This window comes from Phlebotomus papatasi, chromosome 2 (genome assembly GCF_024763615.1).
Source record: "Phlebotomus papatasi isolate M1 chromosome 2, Ppap_2.1, whole genome shotgun sequence".
Lineage (NCBI taxonomy): Eukaryota > Metazoa > Arthropoda > Insecta > Diptera > Psychodidae > Phlebotomus > Phlebotomus papatasi.
In genome coordinates, this window is record NC_077223.1 from 106,368,896 (window position 1) to 106,387,730 (window position 18,835).

The window sequence follows — 18,835 nt, forward strand, 5'->3', positions numbered from 1 at the left end:
TGTTCTTTCAGTTATTAATGTTTTTTTTTTGTTTTATATTTTTTTCCTAGAATATATATGTATATGTGATGTATATATATCTACATATATATATACACATATATATGATCATGTGAGTTACTCTTCTTTTAAAATATACTTTTATGTGTATCTATATATACATATATATTATGTATATATAATATGCTTATATATGTTATAACAATTTGTAGCTTTCAATATTTCTTTGAATTCTATATATTGAATTACTTTTTTTTGCATTATTTACTTACTCATTTGTTTTTTCTTTTTGTATATTTTATATTTATCTAGATATAAATATTTAATAATCATTTCCAAAATGAAATTTAAACAATTTTCTCTCTTTTTTCTATCTCTCATAACATAAATCCAATTGAATTAAAATTCAGAAGAATTAGAAATGTTTCGTAACATTTTTCTTTTCTTTGGTGCGACCACAATAGCTCTATTCTTCATCCAGTTTTCACAACGTAATTTTTTTTTTCTAAATAGCATTTTTTGCAATATTTTTCCGTTCTCCTTATTTTTTTTTATCTTTCATAGAAACTAAATTTCGAGTGTAATATTCTCTTTCCTCGAAATTCATTAATAATGTGTGTGTTTGTTGACTAAAATATTACCGTGCAAGTTTTACCAAACACGCAATTTTCAGAGTATCAATTAATTGATGTTGATACAAATATCACTGGTTTTCGAACTATTTTCCTTTAACATGGATAGATACCTAAAACAAAAACAGAGACCGTTGTGAAAGATGTTTCACTCTAACATTATCACAACAAAATAAATAATTAATTATGTGTATATTTTTTTTTACAGAACGATCGTTTCATTAGGAAAATAAAGTATAAAAACAAAAAAGGCGATAGAGGTACATTAATGGCAATAGTAAAAGGTTCTTTTTTTCTTTTTTTTCTCTTAATAATGCTTACCTTGGTAGTTTTGAGGCCAAATAGTGGGAACATTCTGTAACATTTTAAAAAGAAAGAAAGTACAACGTGAAAAAGTAATATCCATTTGAAGTAACACTAGCATAAATTGAAAGCAAAGTGAAAGGTGCTTCCTTATTAATTCCTCTTTTTTTTGTCAGACTTAATAGAAAGTTAAGAAAATATTATTATCCCCAACGTGAATCACCAACTAGGAAAATTACGAAAATAAAAAAAAAACAAAAATGGCTAAGGCGAAGAAACAGAAAGTGGTAAACTTTTCTAAGAAATATAAAGCCCAACGCACAATAACTTTTGTTATGGAAACATATTTTCTGAATTGTCTATGAGAGTGAGTGAGATGACTAGATTTATGCCCAGAGGAGGCGGGGACTCCTGTAACGTTGTGAAGTGATCATCTGTCAAAATTGGTGAACATTTCACTAAAGCAGACCTGTGCTCGTTAAAAGTCGTGTAATATCGGAAATTTTGTGTTGATAATTTGAATGGAAATTACAGATAGCCATACTGGTAACACTAATTCCGCTCATTCACGGTGCCATGATAAATATTTTTGCGCCAAAAAGACTTAACAAACGTATAAACTCATATAGAAAGAAGTTTTCTTCTTGATATTTTTCTCGGAAAACGGATAGCTGTTCACTAAACACCCTTTTACTTGAATCTTGCGGAAATATGAAGAAATTTAAAGAAAATATCATTTCAAATGACAAGCTTCCTAAATCGCGCGCAATTCAACTCGAGAGAGAGATAGAGACACAAATAACTCACTTGGCAAACGTCTGGTGGCGCTGCGTTTGCAAAAAATCTCTGAAATGCGACAAAATATTTTCTTCTCTAATTTATGCTTATTAGCAGGTCGTGTCCCTTCTTGTGATATGTACTTTTGCATTCTTTATTAACCAAAATAGTGTTGTACAAAAGGATTTTTCTGAAACTTATCCTGAATTTTGGGACAGCTCAAAAGAATATGAGTCTTCCAGCTCGAAATTTCATCCCAATGTTTTTGTAGTAATATCGATAATTATTCACAATTAACCCAAATATCTGTATTCAAATAAATTATTAAAAGGATTTTCTTGTGAAAATGACTTAACTCTAAGGAATTAAACAATTTTCACATTAAAAACCTCTCATTTTCTCTACGTGAATTTTCGCGGCATTTCGAAGAATGCCAACAGGCACCACCAAATTCACTTCGGCTTTTATTTTAGCTCAGGCCTGCACTAAAGTGATAGCAAAAGATTCTGTAGCTTGCGATAGCTTCACGTGAAAAGTATTTTGAGGTTATGTGGTTCACTTGTTAATTTTTCGGTGAAGATGATGTTATCACTCGGTGAAGCTAGTGAAAAATCTCTCCATATTCAGCTTGAAAACCAAGAGTGCATCCTTTCTAATAGTCAATTCCAGTGTTTTCCATAGTTAAAGCTTGTATATACAAAAATATTTCCCATTCGCTTGACATGAAGTTATTTGTAATTGTTGTCGTTTCAAGAGAATTTAATTAGCTTTATTTTGGTGAGATTCTTGTTAAAAATATTGATTTCGATTATACGGGCTTCCGTAAATTTAAAAAAAATACCTAGATGACATATTTTCATAGGAAATTTATTCCTCTATACCTTTTTAAAACACCGTTTGCCCCGTTTGCTCTATCAGAACGAGAAAAACACTTTTCAAGCTATTTTTAGATAAAACATACAAGAGACTGCAAATCGTTTGATCAATGCAAACAAAAAGCGGCGAAACATAGAAATGACGTTTCTTCTCGCCGTAAGACATCAGAAATTGCTCCGGTTTTTGTTACTTTTTACCCCAAGTGGCCATTTTTAATAAAAGGATTTCTGGAGAAAAGAACCTTTGTAAATTCTAAAATAGATAATGGCTTCGTATTCAAAGAATCCAAATCATTTAGGAAATATTCAGCAGTGCATCAATTTTGGAAAATAAGTAAGTAAAAATTGATATCTGCTGTAAGGAAAAAACTTGAATAAGGCTAAAATTTCAATATTTTTTTTAATTTTCTAAATTCCTTGTTCGAATTCTAAGAAATTTACGACTTTAAAGAAAGTCTATGAAGGCTATCTATCGAAAAAAATTTGAGTCGCCATCTCTTTTATCTTGGAATATATTGAATTTTGGAATTTTCAATTTGTTACTTTTTGCCCCAGTCTCCCCTACTGTGGTTAATATTTGTGAGCCATTTTTTAAATGGGAAATATTTTCGTCTACTCGCTTTTTTAGTTGAAATATTGATGAAAATCTTAAATTCAATAAAAATTTCAACACACTTCCTCTCTCGCTTCACGCAAACTTACAAAATAACTTTTCTAGCAGTCGTGAAAGGAAACTCATGAACCTTTCACTAGTGAAGCGTTCACAGAGTTAGAGAATTCCTACTCAGGGCACAATAACTTTTGTTTGTAAACATGTTTTCAAAATTTCTTATGAGAGAGAGCGAGATGACTAGATCTAGATCTCACTCACTCTCATTGAAATGTCAAAAACATGTTTACAAAAGTTATTGTTCTTTGGGCATAATGGTCAGGGCACAATAACTTTTATTTGTAAATAAGTTTTCGGTGCTTTCTGTGAGAGGGAGCGAGATCTATATCTAGTCATCCTGCTCACTCTCATAGGCAGTTTCGAAAACATGTTTACAAAACAAAATTTACTTTATGCTGGGCATTACGGTGTTATCACACTTGCACATTAAAATTTTAATGTGATTCACATTAATTGTTACTTGTGAGCGTCCAAATATGTTATTCGTGTCTTTGAGTCACTTAATATTTGGGGTTTTTCTATTTATTGATAAAGAAGTGGACTTTGCCTGCAAAAATAAGTTTAAATTTACCTAAAGCATAAATATTTTTCACATTAAAAAATTAAAGAGAAAATCGCATTAATTTTTCGCATTAATGCTATAAATCAATTTATATCAAATTTTGCGGGCCAAGTCTACCTTTTTATCAACAAATAGATCAAATTTTGAATATAAAATGATTCAAACAAACAAATTACACATTTGGACTCTCACCAGAGCGACAATTAATGTGAATCATATTAAAATTTTAATGTGCAAGTGTGATAACACGGTTAGATCATTTTCACTCTCACTGAAATGTCAGAAACATGTTTAGAAAACAAAAGTTTCAAAGTATGCTGGACATAAGATATCGTACAAAATGTTAAATCAACAACAAAACACGAAATTAGAACTGAAAATAAATATTTTTTGGGGTAGTAGATACTACTATTTTTGCTGTATTCAAATTTAAACAGAAAAAACTGTAATAACGAACCATGTGAAAAGTTTAATACTAAATCTACAAATGAAAGAAACACGTTTTACCTGTTACATAAATCATCTGATGTTGCATTAGAGTATCCCATATTTTATCAAATTTTTATAGAATACAAAATTTTCCAAATTAAAGAATTAAAAAAAAAGCTAAATAATACATGTAATACATACTTTGTAATATTCATCTGTGCACACACACTTCTTTTCTCGAAGAATTTTTGGCAAATATATAAAGAAAAAATTACGTCAAGTATTTTTAGAAAATACAAAAAAAGGCAAAAAACCCAATGAATTACAAAATTAGTAAATTCCCGACATGAGAGATGGTTTTTAGAAGCAAATATTCTTTGGTATTACAGTAATAACCAAAACCTTAAGCTGTTTTTGTCAGGCTATCAAAAAAAACCAATTTTAATCGGCCAATTAAAAACAACACTATATACAGTGCAGTATATAATAAAAAATATGAAATAAAATGAATAAAATGTGTTTGTAAAAAAATGCAATTTAAATACTCTGTCAGAAAAATCCGCCAAAATATTCCATTTAAGTCTTTGGGAGAAGAAATCAAGTGTGTTCATCGTCCAATTACGATATCATCTACTTTTAGCGTTGCTACGAAAAATAAAATTAGAGAAAAAATTCTGTTGTAAAATTTATCAAAGAAAATAATCAGAAAGAAAAAACTTAAATAGAAACAAATAAAATAAAATAAAAAGAACAGCTTTAAAACAAAATTGAAACCTTTTAAATATTGATTTAGATTGAGTTTGTCTGTTGAGATTTGTTTTTTTTTTTTAATAATAAATTGGAAGACAGATTGTGAATCAGTATACTGATAAAATTCATCATGTTCTTTGATTATGCAATTTACATTGGACTAAATGGAGCAATGTAGAAAAAATAAGGAAGCACGATAAATAGTAACCACACAAAATACATACTATTGGACAATTATTATTTACCATTGGCACACTGTAATATTGATAAAATGGTTGGTACGGCATCGATGGCGGATATAAAGTTGGCACACCTACAACAAGAAAGTAAATAAAATGTAAGACACCTACAATTTTATCTCTTGTGCTCCTCATGACCAATAGGATTGGCAAAAGCATCTTAATTTTGCAGAAGTTGCAGAATAATCGAGCTGATTCACAACAATTTTTGAATCAACAATCACATAAAATTCTTGAATTTCCGACAAAAATTTATCATCGGTATTTTTAACCTCAATATTTGAGGTTATGCACAAGGACATGAGTTCTAATGGTTAAATATCATGTTTCCACACCTTTTTAATTTAGGTCTTTCTTGTGGAAATTTTAAGATTGGGCCCCGCTGACGTGTTAGTCACGCCCTGGCAAGTATAGTCCCCACTCTCTAATCCGGATCGCCGTAATCCAGACGAGTTATCGACGGGTACATTTAAAATCATTTTGAGGTTATGTATGCCCGAGTTATTCAGCAATGAAAATGAATTATCCTGCGATGTTTTTGTTTAATAAATGAAGTATAATAGCATATAATTCTCTAATTATGTCTTTTTCAAATTCTTTAAAACTTTTATTCTAATTCTAGAAAAAAAACTTGTATTATATTTTTGAGACGTTGAACACATTCAAAAAAAATCATCCGGATTACGAAGCGGGCACTGTAATCAACATTTTTTTTCTCCCTATAAACTGCTTAATCCCCTTAAGAACGAACAATTTTAAATTTTCGATGTACAGTAGAGTCCCGCTATAGGCCATCGCTCTAACAGTCCACAATTTATCGACCGTTAATTTCAAAACACTGATTTTAAGTTAGGTTATGTTTTAGCTGATATTCTTTACAATCTCAGCTTTTGTGGTCACAGGTGAAATCCGACCTCGTCAGATCGGGCCCAAATTTTGGATGTACACGTTTTGACACTCATAGATCATGAAAATCATGTGCGCCAAAAATTGATTTTCGTGGACGTCCCGTCCGGTCCCGTCCCGTCCCGTGCGTTACATTTCGACTTCTAGAGAGAGAACGGAAAGAGATATCGACAAGCGGTTTTCGGCAAAGGTTAAAAGTCATTGGGCCGCTAGAAGTTGATGATATCAAATCCGCCACCCCCCCCACCCCCCCCCCCCTCATTCCGCCATTTTGGAACACCCCCAAATTTTGTTTTTTCGATAACTCAGCCCCTATGGCACCGATCGATCTCAAATTTTAGTATGTTATAGCTGGGCCTAAGAGCTTTCGATCGATACCAAACTTCACCCCCTCCGACCCCCTGACCTGAGCTAGAGGGAGTCAAAAATTGAATTTTTGAATGGTCATATCTCCGGTTCTAATTATCGGAATGCAAAAAAAAATGGTATTTTGGAAAGCTCTCGTGGAGCACTACAACCCTTGTGACACCATAATTTTATCCGATTTAATCGAAGGTCCGATTAATCGAAAAATCGATTTTCGATTAATCGATTTCGGATATTTCGAAAACTAGACGATACTTTTTCTTTAAATTTTAATATGTTGTAGCTGGGGTCAAGGCCTTTCCAGCGGTGGGTCGCACTCCTTCCTCGATGTTCCCTGACCCGAGCTATAATCAAAAATGTCTTGACCGGACTGCATTTTCTGTATTTATAAAGGGATTTCGATGAAATTTTAGCCTATATTGTATCTGAGAGCACGATCTTTCTAATAATGGGTCCCATTCGTCTCTACCCCAACCCACTGTACCCCGACCCTTACTATACCCATATGGACCGGACTCTATCACTTATGTTTATTAACCGATTTCAATGAACTTTTTTTTCTTTTGTTGGTCTTCCCCACTCAGACTATTTGAAATAGAAAATGACCAGTGATAAGCCCAGATAAGCTTATGGTAGCTGAGATTCTTTACAGGTGACCTCGAAATGCGTGCAACTCGGGGTGTTTGCAACTCGGAATGCGTGAAAATTCGATTGTGAGTTGAATTTTGGGGGTAAAGAATCGCGTCGAATAAACTGCTCTCGGAAGTCGAAATGGATGAAATTGGCTCGACGCGATTCTTTACCCCCAAAATTCAACTCACAATCGAATTTTCACGCATTCCGAGTTGCAAACACCCCGAGTTGCACGCATTTCGAGGTCACCTGTAAAGAATCTCAGCTACCATAAGCTTATCTGGGCTTATCACTGGTCATTTTAGTAAGCGACATAAAATGTTGTCATAATTATTTTAATATGTTTGGCAAACTTTATTGAGTTGTTGTGATAATTGTGATCCACAATGAAGAGAGCAAGGACAAGTACCACAATCGCAAAGAAAGTGGAAGCTGTCGAGCAATTTCAATACTAAAAATCGTTGATAATTTTAAAATATGACATGGACTATAGTGCGACCCAAGTGTCAAATCTGGAACCAAATGTGGACTATAGCGAGGCTCTACTGTATTTATCGGTCACTGCATGTTAAATTTTTAGTCCTTCGAGGTGAAACCCGAGAAAAAGAGACTTTTAGAGCAACGCATTTCGAGCACTCATGGCGGATAGCATTTCTAAGGTTCGAATTTAATGTCAATCTCATAGCAAACGGGCGTGGAGGATTCTTCAGGATTCTTCACAATATTCCGCGTAGAAGTCTCCATCCTTGTCTGAGACAAAGCCGAAAGAATTAGAGGCTAGAAACTACGTGGGACAAACTGAAGTCGTCCTAGACTAGATTTGAAAACAGTTCTTGATGCGGAAGTAATGGGGAGAAATCTCTCAAAAATCTCAAATCGGTTCATAGAGTCAAACATTTCAATTTAGTTCAGGTTAAAAAAAAAGATTAACTTTACCTGGAGGGTACACAGCGGCAAATTGATCAATAGGCATATTGCTCATAGGAGTTGGTGGTGTAGCTGCATAATAAATAGCTCCATTTGTTGTGCACACAGATTGCTTCTTTATAGCAGGAGCTATGTTCAGTTTGCGATCACGCAACACAACACATTCACCCTGAAAAAAACATTTTTTTTTCCTTATAACTTCTTGAAAACGAAAAAATAAAGAAAATAAACATCTAAAATTTTAAAAATTACATCACTCTGTAGCCGCTGCGCTTCTTGTTCTGTTTCAAAAGTCACAAAACCGTAACCTTTGCTAACACCTGCACGATCCACAATTATTTTCGTAGATTTGACATTTCCATAGGCAGAAAATACTCGACATAATTCTGATTCTGTGGTATCTCCACTATAAAAAAAATAGGAAAGAAGAGAATTTATATTAAAATCCAAATTGTAAGAATTGTAAAGTAAAATATCGTTGTGATTGTAAACACTAAGAAAACAGTTAAAAAGTTAAGAGAACTCTACCATCGAGTTGAATTAACTCGACAGCTATCAATGTAATTGTTACTCTTTTTCGATGTAAAATTTCATCTCACCTGAAGTCTATGCTTAAGTGTTTTCGATTTAAAAATATACTTCAGTAGAGATTATTTTCGTTCAGCAAATTTCATATGGAACATCAAATAGAAGTGCTTAAGAATGTTTCCTGAAGACGTGTGCATCATATACGAGGTAGGTGGACCGTAGGCGATTCCATGAGAATCTTACACCGGTCATCCGCGGGCGATTCACGACAATCTTGCCCAAATTATTATTATTCATCGCATTAATCGTATCGGGATATTTGTTACAATGTAATCATGTTATGTTCCACTAATGTTGATTCTATGAGCGTCTACAAAGGGATTTGTGGTGTTTTCCTGGACCTAGATCTTTACGTTTTTCCTTCGGTCGTAAGTCAATTGAGATTGATTGCCGTGATTCCCAGGGCTTTTAAAGTTCTACCCTATTTCCAGAATCCTAAAAATATGTTTTAAAAGTTGCCCAGGTGGACTTTTCGTCTATATACGAATATAGCGTTAAACACGTTGAATCATTCCTAAAAAGCATTTTTCAAGGTCAAAAGTTTAAAAAGCTCTCGAGAGCGTATTTATCAACCGAATGGGATCATTTTGGACTCGTTGGAAAGGTCTTGGAATTTCTAATAAGACTGAACCGATTCCAATCGGTTATGAACTAATAAGCATTTTTATCTGAAAATCATTTTCATTACTTCTCTAAGCCATTATGAGCGGTATTTTAAGTGATTTTTGAATCGGTTTAAGTAAACCGTAAACCGGTAAACGCTAAATGATGTGAAAGTATATATAATGATTTTCGGCTAATGAATTAGTTTTTAAGAAGTGAAAACACGGGATTTTGATTTCGAGTCCTTTGATCTTCTCCTCCTTTATTCCTTGCCAACGCTTCGGAGCTTGATGGCTCCTTCTTCAGGTATGGAAAAAGAATGGTGGGAAAAGGATGTCAGGGAAATGGTTCACTACTACTTTTTCACAAATCAAAGTGAGTGTCAAAAGTTTAGTCACTTTGACGTTTCGTAATCTTTTTAAGTTTTTTTGTTTACATTTTGGTGTTTGTCGTCAATGAGTCGCAAGTGCAATAAACAGCGTTTTATCAATTTCTTGGAGCAGGAGGTAATCTGCGTTCTTTTGGATGTGAATGAGGAAGAAGAAAGGACAGTAAGAAATTTACTTCCTACAAAATTACAATTTTTACCCAATGAATTTTCTAGGACAAGTTCGAGATGATTTGGTGGAAGCCGCGATTGACTGTCTTCTGGAGGGATTATTAATCATGATTACTCATCGATATTTGTACAGGACAAGAGTGCCGAAATCCAGTGCCTGGTATGAGAGAATACTGCCTCAGTATGATCCATCAAGATTTCTTCAAATGTTGCGTGTGTCACGGGAAGAATTTGACATCATCCTGAATGAAATCACTGATGACCTAGTTTTCACTGTACAAACATTGCACAAATTCTGAGGTTATGTCATTTGTCATTCAATTTTAGCTTTTTCTGGAAGCTCCGAAAGCTTTCGGAAAGACATGAAGTTAGCTGCTAGTACTTAACAAAATAAAATTTTTACGAGATTACAAGATTACGCACCCCAGAGTCCATTATTTCGTTATATTCTCGTAATGTATTTTATGAATGGAAAATTGTAACAAGATTACAGATTACGGAGATTACGAGATAACAACGCCATAGTGAATACGGCTATTGTAAAATTTACATAAACATGTAATCGTGTGTACTGATACACATTTGTGTAATTTGTACACATCTTTTCTGAAAAATGTGTAATTTGTACACATTCTCCCGTAAATTCACACACTCACTCTCCCGTAAATTCCAATAATACTGAAATAAAGGAGTTGGATTGATATTTATGGATTTCACGATGAATGATAGTTAATTTTACATCGATTCGAGTAACTTTTACTTGATTTTCTTTTTCTATTAAATAAAACAATCACAGTTAATTGCATATAATAACTAAATTCAATATAATGTCATACCTTATGCCACCTACGAAAATTCTATTTGGAATAAGTGTCCCATATTTTGGAGCAGTGGAAAGCTGTGTGTCAAGCTGTGAATTAGGTGCTGCCATTTTCACTTAATATTGTTTTTTTTCTTTGTTTACCCCGAACACTTGGCAAGTCTAAAAACAAACATGTTACTATTATAAAAAAAATGTATTTGAAAATTGTAAATAAATAAATTATGGATGAGTTGCTCTTCTAACACATTTTGATTTTTTGTAAGTTATCATAAAATATTTTATTTGGATGAATGAAGGGATAGTAAAACTCACACTTTTTCTGTATTAAATGGTGTTATTTTTTTTGGTGTAAAAGAAAACACAATTTATGAAAATTATATTTGTTTTTTTCTTTTCTTCGTTGTTATTGCCTTATTTCTTTTGCCCCAGAGAGCTGTGTACATATCCAAAATGCCAATTTAACACGCCACACGCTATAACATCCCATGTTTCTTTTTTTTTTGTTTTTACATTGTTTGAAGGATATTTCTGTTTCACAGCAATATTTCCGTACAAGTTCACTGAATACATGAATTTTGTTTTTTTATAACACAGGCAGTCCTCCAATTTTTTTTTTTTTAGTAATTTATCCTTTGCAATAATTAACTGACACTTGTAACATTTTATTTCTTTTAGAACAATTTTCAACACTCAGTTTTTCCTCATTTTGTGCAACTGTATATGTCACCCAGACGAATTTCGCTCGCTTTTCATAAACCCATTTTCTTTTACATTATACGTTATAAACACCATAGAATACACATAAATCGCAATAACACTTTCTATCCCCTCACCATCAATAATTCTAACCAACACCCTCCAAAAAATAAAAGAGGAAAACAATAGAAACACAAAAACTTATAAAATTTTAGAATAAAAAAATAAATTAATAAATAAGAAGACATACCCTTTGGACAAAATTCTATTGCTCCTCACAAATATCCCGATTCCGGAGCTGTCAGACCCGAAAAAAAAGTCTCTTGCAGAAGTTTTGATTTTCCTAGCAATAATCTGGGGTTCGCTGTATGTGGAACTGGGGGAAAATTCACTTGTTCGCCAAGGAATGCGCGCGACGACGTTTTTATTTAGCGATCACTTCTCTTTTAGTTTTCTGTGATATATATATTGTAATACTTATAGAATGTGAATTATTTTCAAAAGAGATTTTAACAAACACTCTCTTTTTTTAACACAACTCCTCGTCACTCTGTTTCGGGATTTTCCTATGGCTTTTTTTTTCGATTCAATTATTTCGATGACCACATATAACTTGCTATATCTGGGATTCACAGATCAAGTTTTAAACTAACAAAACACACTGTTCATTAAGCACTTATTCGTCCAAATTTATCCCCTTTGTCTTTTCTCTTCCTGCAATTGAAAAAAAAAACAAAAAAAAACATGACAATGATAATTTAAAAATCCAAGTCAAGAATAATTATTGTGAATCATATTTAAAAAATATTTCAATATCCTCTTTTGCATTTTATACTAAAAATTCTCTATTAGCGGAAGATAAAAATGAAAAACGAGGGGTCAAGTGAAGATCGCAATAACTCATGTACAGTTTTATACATGTGCGAGAAACCTTTTTTTTATTAGCATAAGTGTTGGTCAATGTTTATTTACTCTCTCTCGAGCCTCGCGAGGGAGATATACTTCTATACATAATACCTTACAATTATTGCAGTCTGGCCGTCTCGTCTAGTCAGACGGTCTAAAATCAGTAATAGATCCTCATGAATTTATGATAGCTATGATTCTTTACATACAAACCGAAATATGCAAGTCTAAGCAGATCAAAATAAACTAAACCAAAAAAAAATGGATACATAAATTGAATTGAATACATAAAGGTTCCCACAATTAAGGCTATACATAACTCTAAATAAAGTCATAAATTTTATAGAGTGTGAGTTGCGACCGTTTCCATCAACATCAGTGACGCCTACATCAATTCAATTTCAATTTCTCTGGCCAGTTATTGCAATCATTAAGAAAATATCAACAATAGCAGGAGCTGCAGTGAGAAATGGATACAAAACAAATCCTTCGTGTGAATCCATTTATAAGTTATAAGAAGAGAATATTATGGGGATGTATTAATAAAAATATTAAATAGGGTAAGTGTGCCAAATTTCGGCCAGCTTCTAATTTCGGCCACTTTGAGTGTAATTTCGGCCATGCAAATAAATTAATTAAAATTATGTATGTAATCTTCGAATAGTCAATGAATTCATTTTGCTTTCAAATATTTATTCATTTTAGGATGTATTAACACAAAGACAGTTAAATTTTAGGTATAATTTCAATTTAAATTGCATTGTAAAACTCAGTGTGGAAAGAATCTTACAAAAAATGTAACAGATCGATTGTGTTTCTAGCAGTCTTGTGATTTGTGGTGAAGTGCAGAAGGTTTTCCTTCGGTGTTTTTCATGAAAATTGATTAGTTTTCATTAAAGATTGTTTCTGTTTATGTTAATAGTGAATCAAGCTTTAAATTTCGGGTGAAATTTCCCAGCTGGATCCTGTATTTCGCGTAAAAAAGTATATACTTTGTGAGCGTCTCTCCGGTGAGGTAGTGTTGGATATTCCGGCAACATCTTTTGCTCTCCTAAATTTCTTATTCATTTTGTATTTTTTTTTTCAATTCCTGAGTTCTACAATGTCCAGAGAAAAAAAAACAAATTGCTACGGGAATCTGCGCGTAAATTTGAGATGCTACTCTTCAGGTCTTCAGGACAAATTACACGGAAGATCTCTGGGCTTGTGGGTCATATAAACGTATTAAACTAAATATTAAACTCGTTCCATTTGACGTTTTGAAATTATCTATCCGTTGCGTCACAAAAGATGGTCAGAAAAAAGGTGGCCGGTATTTCACTCAAAGTGGCCGGAATACTACCCAAAGCAATGTCCACATTTTTATTAATTTTTCAATATTTGAGGAAGTGATTTAAAGAAAACAAAGATAATAAACTAGTTTTCAAGATTCCACACAACCTTCCCGAAAAGGAAGTAACAAAAAATATCAATATGAATTAAAAGTATTGCATTTCAAACTTAGGACTTCGGTGCTTATATGCAACTATGCCGAAATTTGGCACACTTACCCTAGTTGCTTGCAAGCGCCAAAGTCTTAGGTTTTAAATGTAATATTTTTTTATAAAAATTGATTTTTTTTTGTTACTTTTTTTCTATAAGGAGTGTTGCTTTTAACCTTGTAGACAATTTATTGTCTTTATTGCCTTTAAAATCATTCTTAATGCATTTTAATATGAATAAAAATGTAGACATAGTTTTGGTGGCCTATTTCGGCCACCTTGTTTCTCATAGTTCCGTGTCCTTCCGGAATTCTTGCAAAGTCTTTTTCACATCATCTCGATCGTAGAATGGACATTTTTGAGTTTGCAAAGAGTGCTCTAGAGTTTGCAAAAATTAAAAATTCATGAAATTTTGAGGAACAAAAGAAGTGGCCGAAATTGCAAGCTGGCCAAAATTTGGTACACTTCCCCTATATCCTGCAACGCAAAGTTGTGCAAAAACTGTTGAATTTCAAGTTAAGACGCATACTTCAGTCGAAATTCTTTTCATTAAAAAAATCCTATAGGGGAGATCCGGCATGTCCGGCCGTCCGTAGTACGCAATATTTGTGGTTTGGACAGAGATATCTTCATTTTTTTTAAGTATATTGTCAAAAAACGATTGTAAATCGGTAAAAATTCACGTTTTGTAGGTTATATCGAAATTTAAGTAAGAGATTTTGAAAATTTTATGTTTATGTTGTAGCCCAGAAAATTTAGACCAATTTCAAAAAAAGAAATTGGGACATTTGTCGATTAGTTCTCGAAATATTGCAGTTTAACCATCTAACGGATAAGACCGCCTCCAGGCGGTCATTCTATAAATCACATTTACTGCGATAATATTACTTATTTGAAGTTGAAATATCTACAGTGTCTTCAGTTATAGTCTTACTAACTTATTTTCTGTTTTAGATGGCAAAAGTAGAAAAAGCAACAAAGAAGTACTCTCGAATGTAAAGTCTTGTACTTCTTCGTGGTTTTCTTTTCCTCTTTGACCATCTGAAATATTGAGAAAATCTCAAAATTCCAAAACAGATATGATTCCGAATTATGCCCTAGACACACTTACGACTTAAGCCGAGAGACGGCTTAGTGGAAAATGATAGAAATGTGGATTAATGATTATTTCAGATATAATTACGCTAAGTCGTCTCTCGGCTAATCCTCAAGTCTGTCAAGGCCCTTACCTCATCTTACCCTCTAAATAGTCAATATAAGACCAAGTGAGTAGACATAAAAATCAGGGGTGGAATAATAACTTTTCGACACTATCGAATCGGTAGTCTCGATAAATCTATATCTGTTAGATTAAGTGAATGTCGAACTTTTTACGGATTGTTGGGCCATTCATTGCGTCATTCTTAAAAGAATGAATCTGTTGATAAACATCTATATTAGTTACAGGAAGTGGATTTATCCTTTAAATTTTTCAGAATCAACAGTCAGTCGATAGTAACGAAAATAACTTATCATGCTACCCCAGTATTTATAACTACTCCCTGTTTACTACTGCCCCAGTTTTCCCTATTTGATTGAATTTTCTGCCAATTATTGAGATTTCGATTAGTTTTGTTATGCTGAAGAATTTAAATTAATTAACCTGAATGCAAGAATTTATTGGGAACCTTGAAAATGAAAAGGACTTGATGAAATGCTATGATTTGACTAACATTAATTAAGTTGAAATGACCATAGAGATAACAGATGGTTTCAAAATCTCTTGAGTTTGATTTACTATCCCTATCCTAAATATCTCCGCTCTCCCCTATCCCGAGTATTCTGGACAAATTTCAAATTAATCGAACGATGCACAACTCTCAAGATAGTTTTGTTTGTGATAAAGAGGTAAAACTAATTTATTTGAAAGTATATACAAAATTTCACCCCTTTAGCTTTGCCAAAAAAAACATCAACTCCCACATTCTTGACCCACTTTCATTCGGAAAAAGAACCACAGGAAGAAATGAAGAATCTCTTCCGACATAATTTAGAATGGTCTGTTTTAAAATTGGGCCAGCATTAACTAGTTTTTCCAGAGAGCCTAATCAAAATACCTTTAAAGTAATTCAGCGATTAGAGTGTGCATTGAACAATAAATGGGTCTTCTTTTCTCTGAAAATTAAGCGGTTCAACTGGTATTGGTTTCGTTTTCTTTTATTATTTCTTCCCTTCAACACTGAATTCTTCTCAATTCAAGATTAATTGTGGGTATCTTACAAAACAAAAAAAAACTGAATAGAAATAGCTAAGTTGGTGTTTCTTTTTGTGTTTGAGACAACAATTTAATGCTAAACATTGATGAAAAAATTCTCAATGAATGGTCAGTGCCAAAGAAAGCGGGTTTAGAGTTTAAAGCGCTTCGAGAGCCAAAGTAGTACAAATATTTCCGCTATACAGATCGGGTTGGAAAATAGTGAAGCACTCGGTGGAATTGTTTGAGATTGAAATAGGGTTCTATGGCACTGGGAAGGTTTATTTTCTTATGGAAAATATATATTAAATCGTCAGTTAAATCAGCATTTGTCGTAATTTCCTTTTGACAACTTTTCAAGAGACGAAATTTTCAGTTCAATATTATTTTTCTTAAAAATTAGCGACGAATGCGATACTTTTGGGTTAAAATAATAAAAGTGGCACTAATAAACTGTAAGTTAACTCGAGAAAATCTTTATAAAATTATTTAAAAGCTGCAATATTGAGAAATATGTTAGAAGAAACACAATAATATTTTATCGTAACTTCCATCGTTTATAAAGCCGTAACTTCCAATGTATGGAGATTGTGGAAGTTACAACAAATTTCCAAAATGCATTATATCAATTTGAATTCTTCTAGTGATAATAAGCGCCTTTTTTTGACTGAATTAGTCAATAATACTGTTATCCCTGTCCCTAAAAGCGTTCATTTCATAAGTTTTGTTGAATAAATTTTGTGCGCCACGTCGCTTGTTTTGTTTTGAATTAATGACAGATGGGTAGGGATTTTTTCTCACTTTTTTCTCGCAAATATTGAATTAAAAAGATTTCATGTTACACTATTGGCACTGTCTTTCAATATTTGGAAGAGTGTAGGGTAAGTGTGCCAAATTTCGGCCAGCTTCTAATTTCGGCCACTTTGAGTGTAATTTCGGCCATGCAAATAAATTAATTAAAATTATGTATGTAATCTTCGAATAGTCAATGAATTCATTTTGCTTTCAAATATTTATTCATTTTCGGATGTATTAATAAAAAGACAATTAAATTTTAGGTATAATTTCAATTTAAATTGCGTTGTAAAAACTCAGTGTGGAAAGAGTCTTACAAAAAATGTGACAAATCGATTGTGTCTTTAGCAGTCTTGTGATTTGTGGTGAAGTGCAGAAGGTTTTCCTTCGGTGTTTTTCATGCAAATTGATTAGTGTTCATTAAAGATTGTTTCTATTTATGTTAATAGTGAATCAATCTTTAAATTTCGAGTAAAATTTCCCAGCTGGATCCTGTATTTCGCGTAAAAAAGTATATACTTTTTGAGCGTCTCTCCGGTAAGGTAATGTTGCCTATTCCGGCAACATCTTTTGCTTTCCTAAATTTCTTATTCATTTTGTGTTTTTTTTTTTTCAATTTCTGAGTTCTACAATGTCCAGAGAAAAAAAACCATCGCTTCTATGAAAAAGATGATGTGAAAAAGTCATTGGAAGAGTTCAGGAAGTGCAAATTGCTACGGGAATCTGCGCGTAAATTTTAGATGCTACTCTTCAGGTGTTTAGGACAAATTACACGGAAGATGTCAGGGCTTGTGGGTCATATAAATGTATTAAATTAAATATTAAACTCCCGTTTGACGTTTTGAAATTTTCTATCCGTTGCGTCACAAAATGTGGTCAGAGAAAAGGTGGCCGAAATTTCACACAATGTGGCCGAAATACTACCCAAAGCAATGTCCATATTTTTATTATTTTTTCAATATTTTAGGAAGTGATTTAAAAAAAACAAAATCGCATCTCAAAATATCTCAAAATCGCAAAAATGAAGTTACGATTAAATGCTGATTTAACTGACGAAATGTTATTTAAAATAGTTTTATTAAAATTTTTCATTTTAGAAGACTTTTCTCAGTGAAATACAAGAAAAATAAATTTTATTTTCAAATAATTTAAAAAAAAGAACAATTAAGTGAAATAATTGTTTTTAAATTGATTCTTAAAATATTAAGAAAAAACTGTTAATTAGAATTAAGTTTGCTTCTTTATTCTATGCACAGTACTGTACATTAAAGTGAAACGTGAAAGCAACCATCATGAAATGCAGTATACGGAATATAGGCCACGGACAGTGGCGCCCCTGGCGGAAGTGATTTTTTTCCTAATTTTCTCAAAAGAAAATTAAAATTTATCCTTTATCTCAGAAATGTAATAAAGTCAATAAAAGGAAAATTGAATGAACGGAATGAACTCATTGCAGACTCTCAATTCCTAGATGTTTCACTGCAAGAATCTGATGAAGAGCACCCCAAAAAGAAAAACACTTAAAATCGACCACTTCCATGAGTCCCCATGCAAAAAGCAATTTCCTGGCCCCAATTGATTCCCTCACTCATCACTTTGACGGGCCCAAATGCATCCCACCCAAGGGATAAAAACAAATTCGCGACTTTCACCAATTTTTTTTTCAACTAAACCACCAAGAAAAACTCCTCTATCTTTGGTAAACTTACCATAAAACCTGTTTATCCAAATATCAGAAGCACAATGGATACAACATCCAGGGAATCCTTGCGAGCCCTTTGCTAAATAATCAAGTTTCTTCGTTGAAAACAAATTTGCAAATTCACAGCACACAGTCCCGAATAAGTGAAAATTCACAATATGGCCGACTGCGATGTTGCCCGATACTCAGAGCCACCTACCAGAAATTCTCCTAAACTCCTCAATCCATCTCGCTCTACCATCTCCCTATCTCACTCACCAAATGTCTTGTGTTTGACCACCATTTTCTTCAGTTTCTCTCAGATTTGCTGGAAAAAATACCAAATTTCCACTGAATTTTCTTGCTTTTCCCAAGTGTTTTGCTAAAAAAATAAAAAGTCC

At 32.9% G+C, this 18,835-nt stretch overlaps 1 protein-coding gene across 7 annotated transcripts; it reads right to left on the reverse strand.

The window, feature by feature from the left end:
* Nucleotides 1-275: 275 nt before the first annotated feature.
* Nucleotides 276-18,651, reverse strand: LOC129800650 (protein boule). Of its 7 annotated transcripts, none has more exons than XM_055845194.1 (8): nt 18,463-18,651; nt 11,589-12,052; nt 10,656-10,801; nt 8,322-8,475; nt 8,079-8,238; nt 5,223-5,311; nt 954-987; nt 276-785 (listed from the first exon to the last, which is right to left on the reverse strand). In XM_055845194.1, the coding sequence occupies exons 3-8, from the start codon at nt 10,748-10,750 to the stop codon at nt 781-783; spliced, it is 537 nt and encodes a 178-aa protein (XP_055701169.1). In that variant the 5' UTR covers nt 10,751-10,801; nt 11,589-12,052; nt 18,463-18,651; the 3' UTR covers nt 276-780. The 7 variants fall into 7 exon arrangements, with proteins under 7 accessions (XP_055701169.1, XP_055701170.1, XP_055701172.1 ...); XM_055845195.1 differs by having other exon boundaries at nt 276-745; nt 5,244-5,311; nt 18,463-18,650; XM_055845197.1 differs by having other exon boundaries at nt 5,244-5,311; nt 18,463-18,650.
* Nucleotides 18,652-18,835: the final 184 nt, after the last annotated feature.

Bases quoted from the DNA above. Each gene is read 5' to 3' on its own strand.
- LOC129800650 (XM_055845193.1), bottom strand. From the start codon at position 10,750: ATGGCAGCACCTAATTCACAGCTTGACACACAGCTTTCCACTGCTCCA. The intron at 8,239-8,321 runs GTAATTTTTAAA...TGTTTTTTTCAG, and splicing joins CGCAGCGGCTACAGAGTGAT to GGTGAATGTGTTGTGTTGCG. The intron at 988-5,222 runs GTATGTATTTTG...AAAATGTTACAG, and splicing joins TAAATAATAATTGTCCAATA to AATGTTCCCACTATTTGGCC.